General features: G+C 37.0%; 1 protein-coding gene across 5 annotated transcripts in view; it reads left to right on the forward strand.

Annotated features, from left to right (window-relative positions):
• Window positions 1-27,739, forward strand: part of WDR7 (WD repeat domain 7) — a 353,231-nt gene that overhangs the window by 139,424 nt on the left and 186,068 nt on the right. For all 5 annotated transcript variants that reach the window (XM_086683081.1, XM_086683085.1, XM_086683084.1 and 2 more), the window contains one exon: window positions 16,379-16,492. In XM_086683081.1, the coding sequence (XP_086539207.1) occupies window positions 16,379-16,492 (114 nt within the window). The remainder of the gene's footprint in view (window positions 1-16,378; window positions 16,493-27,739) is intronic.

A 27,739-nucleotide genomic window follows, 5' to 3' on the forward strand; every position in this document is an offset into this window, starting at 1 on the left:
AAGAAAGAAATCAAACTGCAGCTATACCCCTAACTATTGAAGACTCTTTCCTTGCACCTTAATAGGAGAATCTTATATGGAGAAGAAAAAATTGTTCTCTAGTAGTTTTATTGGAGATAAATGGAAAGTTTAGAGATTCATTTTCTGATTGGTGATTAATTAGTCTCACACAGCTTTGAAAATGTAATTGCAGGGGCGCCTGGGTGGCTCAGTCGATTGAGCCTCCGACTTCAGCTCAGGTCATGATCTCACAGCTCGTGAGTTCGAGCCCCGCATCGGGCTCTGTGCTGACAGCTCAGAGCCTGGAGCCTTCTTCAGATTCTGCCCTCTCTCTCTCTCTGCCCCTAACCTGCTCACAGTCTGTCTCTGTCTCTCTCAAAAATAAATAAACATTAAAAAAAAATGTAATTGCCATAAAACAGATACAAACAGGATATACAGGAAATGGGAAGAAGGAATTTGGATTGAAGACCAAGGTCATTAAAATGTTCAGATTTCAGATTTTTTTTTACCAGGCTGGTGATCATTCTCAGAGTACTATATCTCTTCATTAGACTAATAGACTTCCTTGTTTCCAAAGAAACGATCCCATCCTGCGGATTCATGAGAGTAAACTTTTATTAATTTGTTTAAAAAATCTTCCAGCTAAACCATAAAGCAACATTAAGTCATTTGACCAAAGTGCATCGTACACATACTCAGCATGACATTGTTCGAGATGCTGGATTTTTTTTTTTTTTTTTTTTTTTTTTTAGAAAGATCCCATTTAACTCAGTCTCCATCTCCATTTGGATGTTTATGGACACTTCAAACCTATCATCTTTACCTATAAATTCTTTTTTTCTGTTTTTCTGCTACCACTCTCTGGCACTGCCACCACTTTTATTAGATATATGTCCTAGGAAAATAAATATACGCTAATTTTGGAAATGTTTCTAGAATCTATTAGAAGATGATTGATGGATCAAAGATGATAAAATCTGATCCATAAGTGAAGAGCATTTGAAAAGAATGTGTATGCCAGCCTGATAGATAACATGTGGCTACATACCTATTTACTCTGAACATATTTTTTAAGATGTGCTGTGAAACCCTCCAAGGGAAATCAAATGGTGGGGGTGGAGTGGTTGCAAAATCAGATAACCTGCATTCTCCTGACACCAAGTGGAGTGGAATCATTCCTTTAACCTGTCTGGCACATAGCTCTTTATTGTTGGCATTCTCTGTCGGAATAGTTGATCTGCTTTTGCTAATTTTCTCAAGTTTCTTCAATGATAGTTTTCAGTGATTCTGTACTACTTTTCCTGGTGCTTCCCCACCCCCGGCCACTTCCCACCACCAGACTAACGGGAAAAACTTTGAACTCCAATTCAACAATGACTGCCTAATTTATAAACATGGCTAAAAATTTGTTTCTATGTGTGGGATTAGGTTAAAAAATAAAAGTTTTTTTTTTAAATTTTTAAAAAATGTTTGTTTATTTTTGAGAGAGAGACAGAATGCGACTGGGTTAGGGGCAGAGAGAGAGGGAGACACAGAACCCGAAGCAGGTTCCATCCAGGCTCCGAGCAGTCAGCACAGAGCCTGATGCGGGGCTCGAACTCACGGGCCATGAGATCATGACCTGAGCTGAAGTCGGATGCTCAACCGACTGAGCCACCCAGGCGTCCCCCAAAATGAAAGTTTCTATTCGCTGCACATTATAGTTTCTCTACAATCTTTGTACTCCTCCAACTCATTTTTCATTCTTTTTATAACTTAGTTTGCAAGTTAATTCTTTAAAAGCTCTGCCAGAGGCAATGATTGGTGCTCCCTTAGTTAATTCAACTTTCCATCCTCCTCTAACTCATTGGTTAGATATGGATAGTCTTTAAAATGAATTGTGAGATTTAATCAGTGTAATGTGGTGGAATAATGATGTGCTTCTCTAGATGCATTATGCTCATTACAGTGTATGAATGCTTATATCTTCAGCAATTTGATGCAATTTTGTCCTGTTTCCAGGCTGAAGTAAGCACTATACTTCATGTACCTGCTTACTTCATTTTCTTTGAGGATTACCATTTTACTTCTTTCTTTATATTCCATGTATGAATATATATTTACATCTTGTGACCTAATTTGTGTTTCTTTATGATAATGAAACCACATAATCTTCATAAAAAGAAATATATGTAGTATGTACTGCATTGAGACCTTCTTGGGCCCAAGGTCCACAACCTTATTTTTGGTCCCCAAATGACCCAGCACTGAGCACTTAGCAGGCACCTGACTCAGGGATAGACCTTTTATAGCACCAGTTTGTTGCCCAGATCATTCCAGCATTGGCCATAGGGAGCTCCCTTAAGTTGTCTTCAGTGTCATCTTGGTAGGATTCCATTTTTTCATTTTTAAAACACTTCCTTATTTTCTGGCTTAGAACATGCTCATTACTCATCTTGTATTTTTCCTGCCACAGTCCAATCGGCTATTTCTCTGAGGGTGCCCTGGTTCCCTTTAACGGAGGTATTCGAAACTAAGATCTGGGTGCCGATGGGCTTGTTACTGCTTCTAAGTGCTCTAACAGGACAGAACTGGAAAATATGAATGTGCATGCTAATACATGTATACCCACATACCTGTAATTATTTCTGTATCTGCCTGTGTATTAAAATACATAGGAGCTCACACTGATATCTCCCATTTTAATACAGCAACACAGGATTCAATCCAGTCTTACCCCTTTGCTTATGGGTAATTTTTTTCTCCGAATGTGAGAAACTGGACTCTCATTATTTACAGTAGACTTACTGATTTTTTGGGCCCTGGTAGATATGAAAAGTAACTTAGAATTGCTAACCTGTCTGTACCTCTATGAAAAACCAGCTTACCACCTGGAACACAGTGTTTGTGTACAGTTCTTTTTATCTTTAGTTAGCCTTGCAGTGAGCAGTGTTTGGGCCTGTTTTCCAGTTAAGTAACTCCTTTTTCCTTTACACTCTTCAGTGAGGTTATGTCATACATCTATAATATAGTTATATTCATTCTGCAATTCACCCTGGGTTCTCTGGCATTCTGGTTAATCCATTACTAATTTTTTTTAAATTTTCATTTTACAGGCAATGAAGTTTTACTCTTTGGTATATAGGGCTTTGGGTTTTGACATAGAGTCAAGTATCTACCATCACAGTACCATACAGAACATTCCTTTTGTAGCCCCTTTGTAATCAATCCCAGCCCTCAACCCCACCCACTTATCCTTGGCAACCGCTGATCTGTTTTCCATCCTTATAATAAGTTTTGCCTTTTCCAAAATGCTGCATAAATGGAATCATACGGCATGTAGCCTTTTGGGTTTGTGTTCTTTCACTTAGCAAAATATAATTAAGATTCATCCATATTGTTGCATGGAACAATAGTTCATTCCTTTTTAGGGCTAAATAGTGTTCCATTATATGGCTGCACCAAAGTTTATCCATTCACCTGTTACAGGACATCTGGATGGTTTCCAGATTTTGGTGATTGTGAATAAGCTACAGCAGCTCTTCATGTTTAGGATTTTGTATTATAAGATTTTAATTCACTTGGACAGATATCTAGGATTGGAATTGTTAGGTCATATGGTAAATGTGAGTGTAATTATAAAAAAAAAAAAAACCTGTCATACTGTTTTTCAAAGTAGCTGAAACATTTTACATTCCTACTAGCAATGAGTGGTGGTAGGTATTTTCTATTGTTCTGTATCCTTACTAGCATTTGATGTTGTTAGGTTTTTTTTCTTTTCGTTAGGTATTTGATATGTGCAGTGGTATGTCACTGTGATTTTAATTTGCATTTCCCTAACAACTAATGACATTGAACAAGTTTTCACGTGATTATTTCCCATCTTTATATCCTCTTTGGTGAAATGTCTGATATTATGCCTTTTGCTTAGCTTACTTTTTATTAGGTTGCCTGTTTTCTTATTGTTGGGTCTTCAGAGTTCTTTATATATACTGGGTACAAGTCCTTTGACAGATGTCTGATTTTCTGATATTTTCTTCCAGTCTGTTATTTGTCACTTATCGGACAGAAGTTTTGGATAACATCTAGTTGATCAGTTTCTTTCATGACTCATGTTTTTGGTATTATATCTGAAAACTCATTGGCAAACCCAAGGTCATGCAGATTTTTTCCTAGAACTGTAATAGCTTTACATTCTATCTTATGACTTAGTCTTTTCTTTCATTTCTCTATGTAAGTAGCATTCTTGCTTGCCTCATCCTTTTTAACATATAACATATCTCTTAGGTCATTGACTTACTATCTGCACTTAATACATCTTAAGCCTTTGCCTGTAGTCTTACAAGCTACTTACTTATTTACTATCTAGACTTATCATTTTTTATGGATTTCATCCATCTGAATGTTTTTCTTACATATAGAAGAACTTAATATTCTCAAAGTCAGAGCACATCACAGTGTTTAAGTTACTTAAAGTATTGGAATATCACATGCCTTATAGTGTGATCTTCTAGCATATTGTTGCCAATTAAGTGTGTCATCCACTAGGATATTAAAACAAGATTCCTGTGTCTTTATTTTCAAGTCCATTAAGCATTGTGTGTTAAGGCATTAAGAGGTCAAAAGCTTTCCTATTCCTGGGTGTATGTAGATATTTAAAAATAACACAATTGGTAGTAACAAGTAATCCTAAGATAAATTGGTTCTTTGAAATATAAATATTTGTTCTAAGTTTTTTTGCCTTCAAATGGCTTATATATAAACAGATGTCATAAAATATCTGGAAATGTAGCTCTAAAAGCCAGGAATTGAGGCTTAATCACGTTAAAAAAAAAAAAAAAAGACCTAAGTAAATGGGTTCATCAGATAGAAAAAAAGATGAATATTGAAAATTAAATAAAACAAGCCAAAATTAGTAATAACATAAGCAATGGTAATAATATTATTGTGCTATTTATTTATTGAGCATCCTAGGTGCTGTGCTAACCTTAACCACTTATGTCTATCGTTGGATTTAATAGGTAGCACATCATCGTCTTTTGTATTCATTGGCTTGTAAACAAGAACACAGAGCATCTTGGCTAGGTGTCCAGAAGTTACTGCTTTTCATTGGTTGCCTCTCTCAGACTGTCTGCTAGTATAGTCAAACTCTCTGCCTTCATAATTGTTTTCTAACAGCTACTGCTGGCTGTATACAAACTGAATTTCTGGACTATGATGATAAGAAATAGAAGTCATAGGGTTATCCTTACTTACCCTAAAATCTCAAGTATTAAAGTTACATTTATTGTCATTACATAGCTACCAACCCCAGCAGTCTTGTGATTATATTTACCACCTGTTGACCCGGTCTTTCCACATACCACAAGGAAGCTTTAAAGAATAAAAACAGGGATGCTGGGGTGGCTCAGTAGGTTAAGCATCCAACTCTTGATTTTGGTTCAGGTCATGATCTTACAGTTCTTGAGATTGAGCCTTGTGTCGGGCTCTGCATTGAGAGTGGAGCCTGCTTAAGATTCTCTCTCTGTCCCTGTGCCCCTCTCCCCTGCTTGCGCACTCTCTCTCATTCTCTAAATAAATAAATAAACTTTTTTTTTTTTAATAAAAAAACCCACACTCCTTTCCTGCTTCATATTATCTTTTAGCACCCTGTTTACGTTTGAGAGAGTGCAAGCATGGGAGGGGCAGAGAGAGAGACAGGGAGACAGAGAATCTAAAGCAGGCTCTGTGCTGTCAGCGCAAAGTCCAATGTGGGGCTCAAACCTACTAATCGTGAGATCATGACCTGAGCTGAAGTCGATGCTCAACTGACTGAACCAGCCAGGCACCCCTCTTAGCACCTTGTTTCTAACTGCCTCTAGGGCTTTGACTTTAAATGTCCTTTTATCCTCATCTTTGCCTCTCCTCACTTCTTACATTCTGCTGCCCAGTTCTGTAAATCCATCAGGGTCCTTTAACATGTGCTGTCTTCCTGGAATTTTCTTCACTTCGTGTCATTCCATGATAAATTCTCATACGTACTTCAAGACCCAACTCAAGTATTTCCTTCCCATGAGGTTGTTTTTGACGTGTATTCTCTTCGTCACCCCCTCCCAAACAGACTTAATTGATTTTTCTTCAGATGGACACTATTTTCACTATGCACTTATAAGTCTTTATTCTTTACATGGCTAGAAGTTTCTCTAGTGTAAAGTCCTTCATTCCCCTCCCCCACATACTTCATTTTTATTCATCTTGCCCAGCATAACCATCATTCAAAAAAAGTTGATGAATGAATCTTCCTTCTTCGCCCTCCTCTGTGTTCAGAGCCCCTTCTCCTTCCATATGTTTTATGTGAAAACAACCTTGATTTTCTCCACATTTATTACTGTATTTTTAAAAAATCTAAATCCGTGGTTTTCAGTGCTTTTTTTTTTTTAAGTGGTATTCTTTCTTCAAATGAAAACTTACACACATATACCCACATATAAAAAGGTAACGTCGGGGAAGGTTGGAGGGCTTCCTTCTGGCACTTCTTGGGAACTCATGGGGTTCCAAGTAGTATGGTTTTAAAATTATTGACCTTATTGCTACCTCAGCTTTTGAGTCCTTCCAAATTATTCTTCACATTGCTTAAAGAGAGATCTTTTTAAAACAACAATAAAATTCTCATGCTTTAAATTTCTTTAATGAGTTCCCATGACCTCACCTCACATGTGAGTTTCTTAGGACGTAAGTCTATGTCTCTTTCACCTTTGTGTCTGTAGTACGTGCTGTGGGTTTGGTACCCAGTCACCTAGGTGCTCCATGAATATTAAAGATAGTGAAGGAACTTTGCATGATTTCCTATCTTTGTCATTCCAATGGCTTCTCTTTGCTCATATTGGCAATGTCCACTTCTCTCATTCAGAGCTTTCCCATTTTTCAGGGCCAAGCAAATCTTCCTGATTTTAAAGCTATCCTTAGGGGTGTTTGGGTGGCTCAGTCTTTTGGCCATCCAACTTCGGCTCAGGCCATGGTCTCGCAGTCCATGAGTTCAAGTCCTGCATTGGGCTCTGTGCTGACAGCTCAGAGTCTGGAGCCGGCTTCAGATTCTGTGTCTCCCCCTCTCTCTCTCTGTACCTCCCCCATCTCTCTCTCTCTCAGAAATAAACATTAAAAAAAAATTTTTTTTAATTATCTCAGAAATGGGATGAGTTAATAAAAAAAAAAAGCTATCCTTCGGGTCAGCAGCATTCATCAGTTTCCCATTCTTTGATTTCTAAAGTAGCATGTCACTGTTAGAAAGAACAACATATTTGCTGTACTGCATTTCGTGCATTGTGTTACTACACCAGAGATGGTGTAACCTCTGCCTGGGTAATTAATTCTAGCCAAAAAGTGAAAATTCATAGGTTTCCAAGGTAGTTTCTTCTCCACAAGAATATACTTTGCTCGTTCTGAGATATATAATTCTGCTTATAATTTAGGTTTCTAAATCATTCAAGGTTGTAATATTAAGTTTATACTCTAGTACAGTTGTATGTCAAGACAGATTTGCCGTTGTTTCTCAACATGTTGTAGGTTGAACAATAAATCTTTGTTTTATTGTGTCTTCTGAAACCAAAATTGGTGTTGAGTCAGCTCATAGCCTGCAAATCAAACAGAAATCTTTGAAAAAGTACATGCAATGAATTAAAAGTATTAGGTGTGATTTTTACCATGGATCATTTTTCAGGTTCTTGTTCAGAAAGAGAAACAGTAGCTTTATGCTCTTAATATTCTTTTGGTGTGCTTCCTGAGTTTTCTGTTCCTTGTGTATATTTCAGTAAGTGTTTCTTTTGTTGCTTTCAGAATTGTTTATAATTACATTTTATGTGAGAACAGTTTTCTAAAAAAAAAAAAAAATCAAAATGCTAATAAGAAAAGTGTATTTCATTTCCTTCAAAATAACCATCAGAGCTCATGTTACCAAAGGATTATTATATTCTTGTGCAGGCTTGAAGACATGTTGCTTATTTTTAACTATATTTTTCATTTCTGTAATTACTTTGTGGCCCTTCATAAACTAACTTGTTTTCAATAAATTGAAACGATCTCTATTTAGAACAAGGGGTAAATATTTCCAACACTTCACGCAGGAAGACTTTTCTCGGAGACACCTGTACTGTTATATTTTATTTTTTTGATGGTATTGTGGAAGGAAAAGTGGATACTGTGTCTTTAATGGAAAGCAAAAGGTTATCTTTCTCTGGCCTTTGTGTGTATGTGCTGATGTGGATGTAGGCAGCCAGACAGGCAATGTGTGCAGAGAGACTAGGGAACCGGCTGTGGATCGATAGAAGTCGTGTGAAGTGAATTAATGCGAGGCAGGCCGTCTGTCTGTCATAAGGATTGTGGGGAATGTGGGGCAGTGTGGTCAGTCACTGCAGAGATCTGCTTCCAATAAATTCAAGCCTTCTGCCTGAAAATAAACTCTAGGTACACACATACTGCCTTCCTTATTGTTAAATTTTACTTTATTCAAAGTAAATGTTCCCAGCAAATTATTGCCTCTAGTATACTTTAATTGGACCACTGGAAAGCCACAATTGTGAGAAGCTGATGAAATAAAAATACCTGCTATTCTTTTAGATCCATTTTTCAATCTCTGTGGAAATCTATATTATTGTGGGAATGAGAAATATAATTTTTGTTAATATTTATAAGCATTGTGGTGTATATTTTTCTGAATCCTAACAGTAGTGTTTATCACTTTCATCCATCTAATCTTCAATAAGATAATAAAATTATAATGAACTCAAATGGTTTTGTATTCCAGTATGGATTAAGCTCTGTATTTTAAATGTTACTCTATTAAAATTTAGTATTTAATCTTTGATTATTAAGTTAATCACATGACACTGAGATCTTGTGAGTTCCTATTATTTACCCTTATTCAGATAGTATTAGCCAGTAGGACAAAAATGTTTATGAAGGTAATTTGAAGCTTTTGAAAAATAAATTTTAAAATAATGTACCTGATTTTGCTGATGTGGAGAGGCAAGTGCTGTTTTATTCCATTGACTTTGAAAACTGTATCCCATATTTACATAAAAAAATTGTTTTTCTAAAGTGTTTAAAACATTGTGTACAAAGAGACAAGTGTGTGTGTTTGTGCATAATCTCACAATGAATGGTGATCTCAGTGTTTAGAATCCAGATGCCATGGAGAGCTCCTAATCGTCCTCCTGCCCTCTCTCTTACTGCTGCCAGCCACAGCCCACCCTCCCCCTTTCGCTGCGTGTCCAAACTTACTCAGACCTGTTTCCTGTTCCATCCCATTTTTCCCTTGTTTTCCTCCTGATTCGCAGTATAGAACCAATTTATAGACACCTATTGTCTGGCATAATATACATTCATTTTTTTTTTCTTTTTATTTTGTGAAATCTGGATTTGGGAACTAACTGGTGTTTTAAGTATCTTGTGTCTTTCCCTTTTTTGTATCTCCTTTTTAATACTATCTCTATACCTCATTATCATCTCTTTATTGTACCTTTTTGTTGTATATCTTTCCCCAACGCTTGCTTTTCTTGGTATATTTAAAAACCTGAGAAAACTCCTGTTTTCTTGGTATATTTAAATAACAAATTTGTATCATGGGATTGAAAGTATTCAGTTCTATTCAAGATTTTGTTTTTTTTTTAAGTTTATTTTGAGAGAGAGGACGTGAGCAGGGGAGGGGCAGAGCGAGAGAGGGAGAGAGTCCCAAACAGACTCCGTGCTATCAGCACAGAACCCAGTGTGGGGTTTGATCCCAACTGTGAGATCATGACCCAAGCCAAAATCAAGAGTTGGTTGCTTAACCTACTGAGCCATCCAGGCGCCCCATACAAGGTGTATTTATGAAATGTTCGTTATTGCCGAGTATTTTGGGGATACTCAGAAAGTAACTAAGTCTTAGATTTTATGGTGCCGTTTGAGAAGTAAGTTCTCTTACATCAAGTGTGTAAGAAAATAGCAAGGTACCACCATATAACTAGTGAACGACCTTTGTAATCTTTATTATCAACATGCAAGAGAGGTGCCTGGGTGGCTCAGTTGGTTAAGCATCTGACTCTTGATTTCTGCTCGGATCATGATCTCATGGTTTATGGGATCGAGCTCTGCGTCGGGCTCTGTGCTAACAGCACAGAGCCTGCTTGGGATTCTGTCCTTCTCTCTCTCCACTTCTGCCTCCCCCACGTGTGTGCTCTCTCTCTCTCTCTCTCAAAATAAATAAACTTAAAAAAATATACAAGAAACTGAGGCTTCCAGATAAGTATTTTCTTTTCTTTTTAAGTTTATTTTTAGAGAGCTTGCGTGTGTGCATGTGTGTGTGTGTGTGTGTGTGTGCGCGTGCATGCGTGCGTGCGCAAGCGGGGGGAGGGACAAAGAGACTCTCAAGCAGGGTCTGTGCTATCAGTGAAGAGCTTGAAGCAGGGCTCGAACTCACTTACTGTGAGATTATGACCTGAGCCAAAATGAAGATGAGATACTTAACCGATTGAGCCACCCAGGCACCCTCATATAACTATCTTCTAAGTGCACTTTTCTTCATATTTGTCAGGAATATTTCATCATCTTATTGAGAGTGGATAGTGACTTTTATGCTTGAAAATGTTTAGTTTTTTAATACCAAAAAGAAAGTAAAACAATTTTCTCTAGTCTTTCTGTTTCATGGAAAACAGCATTGTGTTCTGGCATAATCCTCAGTTCTCTTTAGTGACAGTGATGTAATACCTTCTATTGTATCTGTTTCTTTTTTAAGTTAGATTTATTGAGGTATGATTTATACGTAGTAAAATTCACCCTTTTCTGGTAATTTTACCCTTCTTTGGGTTTTTAGCAAATGTGGATAGTCCTGTCCCCACTTCCACAAACAGCATATAGATTATTTTCATTACTCTGAAATATTTACTAATACCATTTTACAGTTAGTCGTCTTGTCCACACCCCTAGCGTCCAGCAGCCACTGGCTCGACTTAGATCCTTTTTTTGGCCTTTTACAGAATAGTTTGGCCTTTTACAGAATATCTGCTGTAATGTTGGCCTGCAAACGTAAGATGGTAATATAACACGTAATTAAATACTATGGAGATAAGAAACAGCCAAGATGTGGCTGGGAATTGTTTTAATGTTATTCCTTCTCTTGCAGATAATGATTACCATGCTTGGAGGGATTAAATAATAGTTTTACTCGTCTTGTGCCAGACTGTATGGTCCAAAAGTTCAAAATGAAGAGGTTCTATCGTTTCCTCAAAGTGAACTGTTAAAATTAGTTTTTAATGATCTGTAGCATTTGGACTTGAGAGTTGATGGCAGTAATGTGATCTTTCCCATTCCCCATATCTCTTCCCATGAGATCTCTCAACACAAGTTAGGAATCTTAGGTATTTTGTTGCCAACCCCATGTCCAGTTTGACTGAAGTTAGGATAGTTAAAAATTTATCTTTAAAAAGTAAAGTATATGTGTAATTTTGAAGTGATCAAACCAGTATCTTTTTATTGATTGGTACCAAAATAACCCAGATATTTTGACTGTGAGGACCAACAGAATGAGTTACACAAATGGTCAAAATCAATAATATGATTTGGTTTTTTTAAAAATGAAAAATGGAACATTACTGCTTTCGTAAACATAATATTCATGGCACATTTTTTCTTACTCATAAATGTTTTATGTGGCTCTTCCCCCCTCTTTTTTCTTCAGCTGCCTAGTAGAAAAGGTGTCAAGAGAGTACCCAGGAGTAGTCTGGATGCTGTGGTTCATCCGAAATGTTAGAAGGCAAACTTTTAAAAATAACTTTATCGAGTATCATTCACGTGCCATTAAATTCACCCCTGAAAGTTTACATTTCAGTGGTTTTTAGTGTATTCAAAGTTGTGCAACCCTCACCGCAATTTCTGAACATTTTCATCACCCCAAAAGAAACTGTGCATCATTCCCATAGTATCATTCCCCATTTTCCCCAGGTCTCGTAGCCCTAAGTGACCACAACTGTACTTTATGTGTATAGATTTGCCTATTTGGGACGTTTCATATAAATGGAATCATACAACATGTGGTGTGTCGTGACTGGTTTCTTTTACTGAATACTTCATTTCTCTCTATTGCTGATTAATACTCCATTGTGTGATTATACCAACTTATTATGTGATAAATTGTGACATATTCATATATTCAGTTGATGGACAATTCACATTGTTTGCACCCTTTGGCTTTTATGAATAATGCTGCTGCGAACATTCATGTACAAGTCAGTGTGGATATAGGTTTTCATTCCCTGGAAGTACAGTTGCTGGGTTTATATGATAATTCTGTTTAACCTTTTGAGGAACTGCCAGACTGTTTGCTGTAGAGTTTTCAGGGTTTCTTACAGAGGGGCACCTTGCTGGTTCAGTCCATAGAGCATGTGAGTCTTAATCTCAGGGTTGTGAGTTTGAGCCCTTTGGGTACGGAGACTACTTAAAAAAAAAAAAATCTTTAAAAGTTAAAAAATAAATACATAGTTCCTTATATAGGTTAAGCACTAGTCCCTTGTTGGGTATATGATTTGTGAATCTTTTGTCCCAGTCTTTAGTTTGTTTTTTTATCCTCTTAACGGGGTCTTTTGCAGAGCAAAAGTGTTGAATTTTGTTGAAGTCTATGTCCGCTATTTTTTCTTTTATGGACTGTGGTTTTGGTGTCATCTCTAGCCTTCGATATCCAGGATTTTCTCGTTTTTTCTAAAAGTTTATAATTTTATGTTCTATGTTTAAGTCCATGATCAGTTTTAGTTAATTTTGTATACAGTGTGGGCCTTAGGTAAAGGTTCGTATTTTTGCCTATGGACGTCCAGTTGTAATAGCCCACCTGTTGATGAGATTGCTTTCCCCCCTTGAATTGCTTGCACCTCTGTCAAAAATTGGTTGTGCATGTTTGTTTGCATCTTTTTTCTTGGTCCTCTGTTTTGTTCCATTAACCGAAAACCACATAGTTTTAATAAATTTATATAATAAGTCTGGAAATGGAATAGACTTTTTTTTCCCCTACCTTTTCCTTTTCTTCCCCCCAGAGTTCTCCTAGCTATTCTAGTTCCTGTGTCTTTCCATTTAATTTTAGAATAATTTTGTCTGTATCTACAAAAAAATTGTGCCGAGATTTTGACATGAATTGCATTAAACCTATATGTCAATTTATGGAGAATTAACATCTTTACTGTGTTGAATATTCCAGGACATGAACACGGTATGTCTCTCCATTTCATTTATTTACATCTTTGATTTTTTTTGCGGGGGGGGGGGGAGGGGTCAGGATTTTGTAGCTTTCAGCCTACAATTCCTGTTGTATATGTTTCTTTTAGATTTACATCTAAGTATTTCAGCTTTTTGAACCATTGTTAGTAGCATTTTTTTAAAATTTAGTTTCATTGCTAGCATATTAAAATACAGTTGATCAGTTTTTTTTTTTTTTCTTGTATTCTGCAGCCTTACTGAACTCACTCAGTTTTTTATATATTCCTTTGGATTTTCTATGTGGACAATCATTGTATCCTCAGATAGGGACAGTTTACTTCATCCACTCCAAATGTATCCATGTTCTTTTCTTGCTTTATTACACTGGCTAGAACTTTTAATGCTATGTTATATGAGTGGTGAGTGTGGATATGTTTGCTTCATTCCTGATCACAGGAGGAAAGCATTCCGTTCTTCACCATTAAGTACAATATTAAGTATAGATTTTAGCAGATGCTCTTTATTATGTGAAGAAGTTCATCTCTGTTCTTATTTTTCTGGGAGTTTTATTATTGTTTTTTTAAATCATGGATTGATGTTGAATTTTGTCAAATGACAGCTATGATCATATGCTTTTTTCTTCTTTAGCCTGTTACTATTTGGGGTTATGTTGATTGGTGTTTGAATATAGAACTAGACTTGCATTCTGGAACTAAAACTCCATTGGTCATGGTGTATAATTCCTTGTGTATGTTATTGGATTCTATTTCCTTACATTTTGTTTAGGACTTTTGAGACTATCAGCGATACTGATCTATAGTTTTCTTTTTTTTTACATTTTCTTTTTTTTTCTATCGAGAGAGAAACGATTTTATAACTTTGTTTGGGAAAAAGCATTAATCAAAGAACCAGTTTCAGCATAGCTATCTCTTAGTCTTTCAGCCTTGGTTGGTTTGAGATCTACATGTTTGCTCTTTAAGCTCTGTCTCAAGGAATTGAATGCCCCACAGTTGAGTAGTTACCAGGCACAGCACAAGAACTTCCTGGAGGGCTTGGCAGTGTTGTTACTCAGTATTGTGTGATTCCATGATTTTTCATGGTTATGTTGTGATATTCTGTGTACATACTTCTCACCCTGCTCTGAGGAACTCAGTGCCTGTAAGAACTTCATGGAGAAAGGATATTGGGGTTTGAAATCAGAAGACCTATGTGTCCATACTGGTTCTGGAATTTAGTAGCTGTATTATAGTGGGCAATTACTTAACCTCTCTGATTAAATGAGATAAATTTAAATGGATTTATAAACCTGTTACTACAAATAATAGCTTCATTTTTATTGAATCCTTCAATTTTATAGGAAAGGAAAATACTAAAAAAGATTGTTACTATCTAAACTGTTCCTTGGGGCGTCTGGGTGGCTCAGTCGGTTAGGCATCCGACTTCGGCTCAGGTCATGATCTGATGGGTTGTGAGTTCGAGCCCCACATCAGGCTCTGTGCTGATGGCTCGGAGCCTGGAGCCTTCTCCGGATTCTGTGTCTCCCTCTCTCTCTGTAACCCTCCCCTGCTCAGGCTGTCTGTCTCTTTCTCTCTCTCTCTCTCTCTCTCTCTTTCAAAAATAAACAAACATTAAAAAAATTTTTTTCAACTGTTCCTTAATATCTTTTCCCTATTTCTCTATCATTTTCAAAATTATCAACTATTAAGAAACGAGACAGAGTTTTCAGAGATTTGCCTTTTGATTTAATAGGCCATCTTTGATTTTGTGTTTAAGCAATAAATCTTTAGAAATGTGGCATTTACCTTATTTCCTCCCCTCTGTGGTTATTTTACTGAAAGCCATTATTAAGTAATTAACTTCACAGTATATTTTTGGTAATCTTCCTCCTTTATTTTAGAATCTTATCTTGAAAGCCCAACAACAAAATGATTCCGCAGAAGAATGGCTTTTCGTTTGACATTCATTAGGGACCACCGATTGACCCTTTATTTTTGTATCAGAGCAGTTTTGAGCAAAGTGGTGGTTCTAACGTGGTATGTCCTCTTCCCCAAACTGAAGTCATTAGGCCTTGGAACTGTGTCCTGGTAGATTTAGCTCTGGATCATTCAGGTGCTTAAAGACTGAGATTTCTGTCTCTTGGTGACTTTGGTAAACCTGACGCAGCAGGACTGAATTTCACGCAGAAACGTTTAAGTTAATATACGTTGGAGGAAAAAAAAAAGAAGCCCTTGAATATTTAGAGCTTTGATTTTTAAAATATTTTGATGGATACAATGGATGTAGTTCTTGAAGTGCTTATTTAAGATTGATTAGAAGGCTCAATTCCTTAAAAAAAAAAAAAGGAAAAAAAAAAGGTTCAATTCCTGAAGTAACTTCCAGTGGTGAAATTTTTGTATTTCATGATTTAGTAATACCCGTTGAATAACCGTATGAAAAATACTGAGATACCCTACTATCCATTGCCAAATTAGAAATAACGTAGTATATGCAAATTGGCAACAAAATATATCTTCAAAAGTGGAAAAATAGCTTATAAGGAAAAGACATTTGCCTCAGCTGGCAAGTTTCTCAGGTAATTTACAGAATGGAAGCTTCTGGCCCCGGATCTAGTTCATCCGTCTGCTTCTGTTAGGTTTTTTCAGTGTGCTAATTATCAGATCTCCTGTCTACTTCCTCCATAGACAGTGATAGTGTCCACTTTGATGTGGTGCATTTCAGGTGTCTTATATAGACCCAGAGCGCTTGTCGGCATTTCGGCTTTCTAGCCCCCAAATTGTAAGCAAACTAATATTAAAAAGAAGTAAACTTTTAAACTGGTCCTTCACTTTTAGGGTTTCCCCCCCCCCTCTTTGCAGCATAATTACGTCTAGATCACCTAAAATAACTGTAGTAAAAATGTTGGAAGGAATCAAGTAAAAATGTAATTTATTGAAGCATCCTTTTTCTGTTTTTCCCAGAACTGAGTTGAGTCAGTGTAGTTTGTACCTGTATACATATATGCGTACAAAGAAATAGAGCACATGTGAATATTTTGTTCATTAATTTGTGACTCTTCCTAATTGTGGTGAATTTAGTGTGTGTGTGTGTGTGTGTTTTAATGTATTGCATTTGTATCTAGTAGGTAAATTAAAAAGCTTTAAGAGTTTGGGTGCACCTTTCTTTTAGTTTTTAAAACTAACCCTTGTGATTCCATTTGTTGTAGCTGGAGTCTCAGCAGAAGCCATGCAGACTATCGGCACTGCTCCTGATGCCCTGGGGCCAGAAGCCAAAGTCCAGGAAGAAGAGCACGACCTTGCAGATGATGACATCACAACCGGTGAGCAGGGACATCTTTCACATAACCTGGATGAGCTTTATCCAGTATTGGAATGTGCTTTTAGATTATTTGTAATGGGATTAAATATGTTGATGGAAAAGAGGGAAACTTGTATTGATGGAATGTTTAGTTTTATGAGACTCTTTAGTGTCCTTTTGATCTTGAAGTGGAAAGAAGCAGAAGTGTTTATTTGGTCTCTGTTTGCTCATTGTTGCTGTAACAATGAACTTGCTAGCTGTGCATTTGATTTCCTGGAGACCTTCTAATTCAGAGGCTGGGATCATTACTAAAGCCTTGAAACGTGTAGAGGAATACACCTTATGAAAGGTTTTGCAATTATAGGGTAAACTGAAGAATACCAAAGTTGTAACAGCAATGTAGGCTGTATAAGGAAACTTAATAGATATTCTTTGTACCTATATTATAGAAGTCAATGCTGCTTTTTAAAGTTATTTACATCGTTTAGATATTGAATAATCTTACCTATATTATTTATTATATAACTAAAGGAATAAAGTAAAATTTAGGAAAACTATATACCACGTATGGTTCCATATTCTGTGTTTTATGTTTATACATGTTCAGCCTATCTTTTTATAGACTTAAGTCAGTTTCGGTTACTGGATCTCCAAATGCATTCAGCTCAATTTCTTTAATGTACAGAGGATTAAAAACAACCTACTATAAATATTTTTATTGGTATTAAGAATGATAAACTTTTGATTTTTGTGTAGATGGTTATTATGTAAACTCTGACCATAGAAATCCATAATTATTGTGAAGCAACAAGTAGTAACTTAATAGTAATCAGTAATTTGAGGGGCGCCTGGGTGGCTCAGTTGGCCGAGTGTCCAACTTCCACCCAGGTCATGGTCTCACGGTTTGTGAGTTTGCGCCCCGCGTCGGACTCTGTGCTGACAGCTCAGAGCCTGGAGCCTGCTTCAGATTCTGTGTCTCCCTCCCTCTCTCTGCCCCTCCCTCACTCACACTCTGTCTCCCTCTGTCTTTCAAAAATGAATACACATTAAAAAAAAAAAAAAAAATAGCAATCAATAATTTGAGAGAAGCATGCCCGGAAAACATCAGTAAAACTTTCAGCAAAAACTAAAGAAACTTTTAAAAAAAAAAAATGGAGGGAGGTTTTTAGCTCTTAAAGCTCTGTGTGGTAGGTTCTTTACTGTTACGACCTGAATGCCTTTAAAATTTTGTCACTGGAATGAAGTTGAGGGAGCCTAATAATCTCCCTTGAAAATTTACAAAGCATGTAATCAACAACCTGGAGCCTTGTGCTACTGCTGCAAATAAGTAGTTGACTAAATTGAGGCGCATCTGGTTTTCAGTAAAAATGCTGGTGGCCGTGACCTGCTACATTTTAATCCTTTGAATGTGTCAGTTCATTGATTGAAAACATTTCAACTTAAATGTAAATATAAATGATTTCAGAAATTACCAACTTTTCTGAAAGTCATTTAGCATTGCACAATTACGGATTTTGTTTCAGTCGCGACTAGAGGAGATGATTGCACCTGCAGATTTTTTTTTTTAACATTTCTTTTAAGTTTATTTATTTACTTGGCGAGAGAGAAAGAAAGTGCAAGTTGGGGAGGGGCAGAGAGAGAGAGAGAATCCCAAGCAGACTCCACACACTGCGAGCGTGGAGCCCCGTGCAGGGCTCGAACTCACAAACTGTGAGATCATGACCTGAGCCGAAGTCAGATGCTTAACCAACTGAGCCACCCAGGTGCCCCCAGATTTTTTAAAATTAGTTCTTTATTCAGTTATCATTGCTTTTTAAAGTGTTATAGGTACGTTTTAATTCTCTGTTAATTTTAAAGGCCCTCTAGTCTATAAAAAGTAGTGGTTTAATGCATAGAAGAAAAGAAGTTGCCTTTGTAATAGAATAACTTAATTTGTACTCTGGAAAAAAAAAAGCTTAATTTTTGAGCACTCAGGTGAGCATTATTAAATCAGTACACTGAAATTTTAAATTACGTACCACCATCATCATGAGACAGCAAATAGCACATGGCTGTTCTTTTATTTGTATAAAGAAGCTTAAAAATGAAAATCTAGCTTGGAGAGTCAGTTAATGCTATTTATTTATTTTTTTTTTTAATTTTTTTTTTTTCAACGTTTATTTATTTTTGGGACAGAGAGAGACAGAGCATGAACGGGGGAGGGGCAGAGAGAGAGGGAGACACAGAATCGGAAACAGGCTCCAGGCTCTGAGCCATCAGCCCAGAGCCTGACGCGGGGCTCGAACTCACGGACCGCGAGATCATGACCTGGCTGAAGTTGGACGCTTAACCGACTGCGCCACCCAGGCGCCCCAAGTTAATGCTATTTAAACTGTATTTTAATCTGTAAGAAGTTAAGTTAAACATATGTGATGAATGGCTTTTATCAGTTGACTTGTTCACTTCATGCCGTGGGTACCAGGGGCAAGAATGTTCAAAGAATTTAAGTAACTAGAAAAGGCTTCCTTCATGTGTTGTCAGAGCAACTAGCATGTTGCAGCCTGTAGATCATTTAGGTTACCTTTGAATTGTGTGACTTGATTAAGATGTGGTATAGATTTTTGTGAGGGTTAAGAAGAAAACCCTATTTCTTTTATTGACTAGAATTCTATATAAATTACGTTATGAAAAATATGGTAGATATGTTGAGAGAAACCTGTTTCAGGCACAAGAATCTTATTTTGGGATGAGCACCATTGTAGAGGAAAAGTACTACAAAAGGGAAATCTGGCCAGTTTAGCCAGTGACTTTGAAAAATCAGGGAGTTTTTTGGTTACTTAAATTGAATTGCTCTATTGTATCTTTTCACAAAATAAATAGAAAGTATATCAAGGCGGACCTACTTGCGTGTACTTGGAATGAATTCTTGTTTGGGAGCTCTAGTTAGGCTGATACGCATTGTTATGTTAATACTATATTTGTAGCGATCTGTGACTTAATTCTTCAATTAACTTAATTAAACAACTGACCAGTTAAATAGGAAGTATAATTTAGTGCTTTGCTATAGATAGAACAATTATGTTTGCAATTTTTCTCTTGGGTGAGAAAGAATGATGTATGAATGTTGTCTTAGGACACTGATCTGAGCCTAGCAGTCTTTGTTAGCGCTTGCCTTATAAAAGTAAAGAAGCATGGATAAAGCTTTATAAGTGTTAGCTATGATCAATTGGAACTAATTAAATTTATTTGAAATGAAGAGCCTTAACTGGAAGAGAACAGCTGGAAAAACTGGAAAGAAAAAATTGAGTCTTGATTGAGACAGTTTAAACCTTCACCCTGTCATTTAAAAAATATGCGGCAGCTTCTTTCCGTATCTTTCTTTTTAAAGCTAATATCTATTGATCGGCTCTACAAAGTAACGCCACTTTGCCTTGGTCAACCCACACGTTCGGTTTTACTTACATTCTGTCTTAAGGTTCATCAGCTTCTTCCCTGTAACCAAATGTTTTCAATTACACATCAAAGCTATATTATCCATTTTCACAGATTAATACTGTTTTTATGTAGAAAAAAATTTAAAACCTACTTCATGTAATTTTTTTATATTACAGTGCAGCATGCATGGGAAAATGTACTTTCTTTTTCATTGGAATTACTTCAGGTTTTGCAATATTCTGTATATTAAACTCTGTTTTAACAACAACAGTGACATTTTCTTTACAGTGAAAAAGAATGCCATTGATTGTTTCTAGATTATAATTTCAGTGCCACACTAATATTACTGGATACTTGGTGTGTTTGCTTTTATTTGCACAGGATACTTTTATTTTTAGTATTATAATTTAAATGTTTATTTAGGTATATAGTCAATATCTGTAAATAATGTATTTTTTTCCTTACAGCATTAAATAGGTCCTAATTAATAGAGTAAATCTCACTAAAAACTAACAGAAAAAATTTAGATAAGTTACAGTCTTTTTTTAAGGTAGTTAATTATCTCTATATACTTTTTATCCTGATAAAGGATGACATTCTGAGTGAGGATGCAGCTATATGTCCCCTAAATGTTGCATTTTAATACATCCTACCCCTAATTGCAGTTAAAAAGAATTTTGAAAGACTCCATTTACAGACCTGCAATGGATTCCTTTAAGAAAGTCACTAAAGTCTTCTGAGGGTCATACTGCAGTGTCCTGCCCCTTGTTCAATACAGCGTGGACACACTGACCATATAACAGTGGTAAAGGGTCAGAAGTCACTGACATTGTCAAAAAGAAACCACATGATAGTAGATCAGTGGGACAGTGGACAGATTCAGCTGCTTGCAACAAAAGCAGCAATGAAATGTGGATTCTGATAGGTGTGTTGGCTGTATTTGTTGTATTTCTTGTAAAATGTAAAGTTAATTTAAAAGAAAAAAAGAGAGAGAGAAATGCGATGTAAAAAAGAAAGACTAGGGAAGGGTATGAGCAATTGAAAGTAACATCCATTGACAAACAATCAACTATGTACCCAGCCCTTTACACTTGACTCTCCCATTTCTTTGAAATGGATACTGATATTTTTGCAGATAGATAGATAAGGAAACAAGCTCAGAGAGTTCACTTTTAAAGGGTCCCGTCCTTAAAGTGATAGATCTGGGACTTAAAAGAAGTCCTGTCTGACTCCAAAGCTTATGTGTGGTTTTAAATACAATCCCACACTGCCTAATATTCTTAAATTCTTGAACTTTGGCATCTTTTTCTTTTCAAATGTGAGATGTCCGTTTGCCTTTACTGCTTTTGATATCAGACATAAGCCTGATAATTGCTGGATATTTTATTTAAAATACAAACTTGTTATTCTAAGTTTAGACCAAGAGATTATCTCCTTTAGAAGAAAAATCATCACAGGGGCGTCTGGGTGGCTCAGTCAGTTAAGCGTCTGACTTCAGCTCAGGTCATGATTTCGTGGTCTGTGGGTTTGAGCCCCATGTTGGGCTGTGTGCTGACAGTTCGCAGCCTGGAGCCTGCCTTTTGGTTTCTGTGCCTCCCTCTCTCTTTCTGCCCCTCCCCTCCTCGCACTCTGTCTCTCTCTGAAAAATAAATAAACAGTAAAATCATGACATATTCTTTAAATGTTCTTTTTAAATCTGTTCTTTAAATCATTTAGTACTACTGTAATGTAAGACTGTAAATATAAGTATTTATTACTAAATATTTTATTGCATACACGTAAAATGAAATGTTTACTGTTCTGCCTAGCTTTTTGAAGTCATCAAAAAGTGTGGATTTCTGGGTGAAATACATGGCTCCAAGTAATTTATATTTCTGTACTTTTAATCAAGGGGAAGAAAATGTGAATTAAAATTTTGTTTAGCGTTTAACACTTGGCTTTAGTTGTATGTTGATAGGGAGCAGAGTAGAGTATTTATAAATGTAGTATTTGAGAGTTTCTGATAGGAATATTAAAATACAGTCCAAATTATGGCTTGTAGTCATTCACTTCCTTTCCTCATATTTCCCTCTGGGTGATTGACTTTCCTGTTTCTTTGTTTGTTTGTTTGTTTGTTTTTTCAACGTTTTTATTTATTTTTGGGACAGAGACAGAGCATGAACGGGGGAGGGGCAGAGAGAGAGGGAGACACAGAATCAGAAACAGGCTCCAGGCTCTGAGCCATCAGCCCAGAGCCCGACGCGGGGCTCGAACTCCCGGACCGCAAGATCGTGACCTGAGCTGAAGTCGGACGCTTAACCGACTGCGCCACCCAGGCGCCCCCTGTTTCTTTGTTTTTAACTACCACTTACATTAAGCTAATAACTCTCAAATCTGTATCTCCAACCTAGACTTTTCTTCTGGACATCAGATTAATACATCTTCCTGCCTGAATGTCCTGTACATACCTACTGTATATTAATTTATAATTATCCAAAGACCTTTTTATATTAAATTCATATTTTGTAGTAGCTAACATTCTGAAGTCAAAAACCAGGGCAGGGATAACAATTTAGAACAAATGACTTACAATTCTCATAGATCTGGGTACAGTTTTTTTTTTTTTTAGACTGTGAATTATAAGTTGAAGAACGAAAAAGGGAAAAGGTGCAGTATAAAAGTCTTATTCTAGTTTACTGATTATAAGGCCTCTGGCTCTATGCTTAGAAGGTGTAGATACTATACTTGGTGTCACAACACTATTTCAAATAGTGTTCCTTACAGACCAGCAATTTACTTACATATATTTACTACGTCTTTCCTAGTATGTAGTATGTGTGTATCTCCTTAACCTCCCCCCTTCTTCTTAATGGGTGTTTAATGACTCAAAAGCATTTGTAACGGATTAGTGAGGGAATACAGGCTCATTTCTAGATAAACTGTATCCTGATATTTTGAAAATGAGACTTGGAACAGATCTAAGAACATAATTATCTCTGTTATTCCCATTTAAAAGTTTACCTTTTTCTCTTGGAAAACAACCTGTCTTCAAAATTAGGAAGAGGGTGTGATTCGTTGCATTTAAATGAGAAAAGATATGAAAAAATGCCTGGGAAAATGTGTTTTGTAACTTCAGTCTCAATGAGGGGTGGAAGGTGGGATGCGCCATAGTGAGGTGCACAGTCAGAGAAGCAGATTCTGACAGCTCTGGGGAGCCCCCTCCGTGGTCTTCACCGACCCGGGCTGGAGATGTGCTTTTGCATGATGGCGCTGGTTTCTTGTAACCGTTTTGGTTGCTCTCTCTGTGGTCCTGCTTTTCTTCCCTCTGTGCTGATCTCTCCTGTTGCCCCGGGAGCTGTTCTGCCTCGTTTCTGGGCTCGTCTCTGTCAAAAAACCCAGAATCTCTGGTGGACTTTTTGGAGCCAGGGGTATCGGTGAACCGTTGTCCAAGAGATCCCTCTGGGGCTTGGTGGCCCACTGCAGGAGAAGCAAGGTGGCTTGTATGTTGCGTGGGGAGATGCTCACAGGAAGGAGAGAAATGCAGAATTTCCCCGGAGGCCAGACGTTTGAACACATGCCACTGAGGAAGTAGAGTGTGGAATCATGTTGTGTGTGACGGGGTACGTACGTTTCGTGGCGTTCCTCTGGGTGTCTGCACTCAGGCATTTAGCACTAAGGAAACTTGCCTTTTATTGCCCATTGAAATTTTAATGTGTTTAAGATTTAATGTGCCCAAGCCTCTATTTAAAGGCTTGGCCTGGGGTGACTTGCCTAAGAAAAAGTGCCAAAGGAAAAGAGGCAAGAGCAAGGACAAAAGGTGGCTAACAAGTACCATCTGAATGTCTAGTTTCTCTTTAAAATGTTTAGACTTTTAAAAATGGGAAATCTACAGAGTATCGATGTATTTTGGCCAAAGATGTGATTGTGCATTTAAAAGAATTATGTTCTGTATACTTGAAGTTTGCTCAGATAGTAGATGTTAAACATTTCACCGCATAAAGTATCATAAAGAATCAGAGGAGCTATAACAAATTACTTTAATCAGCTGTCGCATTGGCACTGAATCTTTTATAGTGGTAAAAATAGCACTGTGTGTGTGTGTGTGTGTGTGTGTGTGTGTGTGTGTGTGTGTGGTATTTCCTCTTTGCATATAATATTTTTGCAAGGGGTTGGTCAAATAAACAGTAATCAACACCATCTGAGCAAATTCATCTAAAAGAACACATTTAAAAATCAGGGACTGGGGCACCCGGCTGGCTCAGTCAGTAAAGCACATGATTCTTGATCTTGTGATTGTAAGTTTGGGCCCTGTGTTGGGTAGAGAGATTACTTATATATTTTTTTAAACATTTATTTATTTTCAAGAGACAGAGACAGAGTGCGAGTGGGTGAGGGGTAGAGAGAGAGAGAGAGAGGGAGGGAGATACAGAACCGGAAGCAGGCCCCAGGCTTTGAGCTGTCAGCACAGAGCCCAGTGTTGGGGCTTGAACCCACGAACTGTGAGATCATGACCTGAGCCGAAGTCGGACGCTTAACCGACTGAGCCACCCAGGCGCCCCGGTAGAGAGATTACTTAAAAAAAAAAATTACTTTAAAAAAAAGGAATTTAAAGTAATAACAATCATAACTCACTAGCATTTATTGAGTACCTAATATGTGTCAGGCTATGCTCTAGGCTCTTTTTAATCCTCACAAGTAATTGTAATAAATTTTCATGATCAATTCCATTTCACAAGAGAGGACAGTGAGGCACAGAATGGTTAAGTAACTTTCTACATAAAGCCCACAGATAGGAAATGGCAGAATTAGGATTTGAATCCAGTCTGTTTTCTTCTAGATCTTATGCTTTTGAATAGAACTATTTATTCAGGGGCGCCTGGGTGGCTCAGTTGGTTGAGGGTCCAACTTTGGCTCAGGTCATGATCTCGCCGTTCGTGAGTTCAAGCCCCACGTCAGGATCTGTGCTGACAGCTTACAGCTTGGAGCCTGTTTCACATTCTGTGTCTCCCTCTCTCTCTCTCTCTCTCTGCCCCTCCCCTGTTCATGATCTGTTTCTCTCTCTCTCTCTCTCTCTCTCAGAAACAAATAAACATTAAAAAAAATTTTTTTAAGTAATTTATTCAAATCAAAGTCATTAAAAAAAAAGTCTTAGGGGCACCTGGTTGGCTCAGTGAGAAAAGTGTGCGACTCTTGATCTTGGGGTTGTGAGTTTGAGCCCCAAGTTGTAGGGATTACTTAAAAATAACATCTTAAAAATATCTCTTAAGAAAATAAAAGAAACACATGTATTTATTATGACACATCAGTTTCTCTTTATGAGATATAGATACCACTATTTTAATTTTTGATCAAGTTTAATATCTTATGTGATGCAAGGAAATACTTAATATGTGAAGAAAAAATTTCCTATTTTCTTAAAAAATAAACAGATAATTAGTATAGGAAGACAATTTTATATATTTTCTAGACAAAGTAAGAATTATTTTACCTTTATATGAAACCACACACATTAATATATCAGCACATGTACAGTATTAGATCACAGAAGCTTAAGGTTTGATTTTAAGATTTAGTATTCTATATTCTCTTTGATAAATTTAGACTGAATAGGAAAAAGCAGAAATAGTTGGATAAGAATGTGGGAACTGGTTTTTTTGTTTTGTTTTGTTTTGTTTTTAAAAAAAAACAACATTTTCCATGTGAGTGAATAACCTTCAGGATGAACTTAACATTTGGCCTTTGTGAGCGGTGTAATAATACCTCACGGATAAGAATGAATTGCATTAGATTGTGGCACACTATTATATTTCTGTATATTACATGAATTGCCCATATAATTGATATCAAACCCATATGACCAAAAGTTGTAATTCACAAAAGTAATGACAACAATGTCTCATAATTCACAGACTTGATGTCATACCTGTGAATGATTACTTTTACTGTGCAAACCATGTTAAAGGGGAAAAACAGGTTTTAAAACGGATGTGGGGTTTGGAACGGTTCTTCTTCCTGATACTTTATAATCATTTTTAACACACAAATGGATAATTAAATTGACTAGCATCCTTGAGTTTCCCCATAATTTCTTGGATTAAAATTTTGAAGCCTAAGGTCTTTTACTCTTAATTTGAAATTTTTCATCATAAACAGAAGTATTTGAGGTGAAGACAGTTATGAACCTGTATGAATTTCTCCTCTCGTGATGTATAGAAAGAGGAGTCCTCTGTCATAGGTAGGATAAAAATCAAGTTAGAATATTTCATCTTAAAACAAAACTGTGTCTCCTAAATACAGATACGTGGATTAAATGGAGTAAACCTAATTTAAAAGGATTCCGGGAAACCGAACCAGCTACCCTTGTATTTATCCACCTAGTATTTTTCTGTCACATTATAGGGAAGATGTGGTAAAGCAAACAGCTCGTTGAGAAGCTGATGATCTAATTAGAGAGAGAGGCTGTGTGTTCAGCATAGTTGCACATATACTTGCACATATGATAGACTTTAGGTTGGAGAATTCCAGGCACAGGGGAGGAGTTAAAAGGTAGGATTTATATATGAGGTAAGCCTGCAGTCATGGCAGAGGAGGACAGTATCTATTAATTTAGATACTGAAATGAAGACTTTGACAGAGGCTGAGAATAGCCTGGCTGGTGTTTTTGAGCACCTACTAGGTATTGAGCCACTTACTAGACAGCATAGAATGAAGTTCATGCTCCAGAGCGCAAGACTGATGATTGGCTGTGTTTCTTGTTTGCTGGGAAATTTTTACTTGAAGAGCTATTAATCATGAAGGTTTGGGGTACCTGGGTGGCTCAGTTGGTTAAGCGTCCAACTTCAGCTCAGGTCATGAGCTCATGGTTCGTGAGTTTGAGCCCCGCATCGGGCTCTGTGCTGACAGCTCAGAGCCTGGAGCCTACTTCAGATTCTGTCTCTGCCTCTCTCTCTGCCCCTTCCCTGCTCATGCTCCGTCTCTCCCTCTCTCTCTTTCTCTCTCTCTCTCAAAAATAAACATTACACTCTTATGTGGATCCTGAGAAACTTAACAGAAGACCATGGGGGAGGGGAAAGAAAAAAAAAAGTTAGAGAGGGACAGAGCCAAACCATGAGAGACTCTTAAAAACTGAGAATAAACTGAGGGTTGATGAGGGGTGGGAGGGAGGGGTGGGCGGGTGTTGGCCATTGAGGAGGGCACCTGTTGGGATGAGCACTGGGTGTTGTATGGAAACCAATTTGACAATAAATTTCATACTAAAAAATAAGCATTACAAATAATTAAAATTAAAAAAATCATGAAGGTTTAATAAACCCATGTTACCATGATGGAAAACTGAACATCTCATGTTTGTCTAAGAGAGGATCTATAGGTTTTGTGGAAACAAAAACAAAATGAAACAGAGCCAAATCAACTAGATGACAAGCTTGTCTGCAACAGTAAGTATATATTTAGAATATTTTGGAATTAATATGGTTGCAGCATAGGATCTAGTATCTCACTATGTTCAAGCCTCAGCTTCCCCACTTATTCATTCTGTGGCTTGTGCAAGTTACTTGACTGTGCAATGCCCCTGTTTTTTCACCTGAAATATGGGGATAGTAAGGTTGATATGAGGTTTCAATGAGATAATGCATGGGCCCTTCTTAGCAGAGGAACTGGCACATTATATTAAGTGCTTGAGAAATCTCTGTGCCCCCTTCCTTGCTTCCTGACCCCTCATTGTCACAGCCATCATTCCTAGGGATTTGTTTTTAGTAAATAGAATAAGAGTTGTAACCAACTTACAAATCATTTATAAATCAGTTCTTTTAGATGACTTAATGATTATTCTATGTAGTTGGTCATTACTCCCAGGGATATCAAGTTACTAGACAAT

Source organism: Puma concolor, chromosome D3, assembly GCF_028749965.1.
Source record: "Puma concolor isolate L17-30 chromosome D3, mPumCon1.1.hap2, whole genome shotgun sequence".
NCBI lineage: Eukaryota > Metazoa > Chordata > Mammalia > Carnivora > Felidae > Puma > Puma concolor.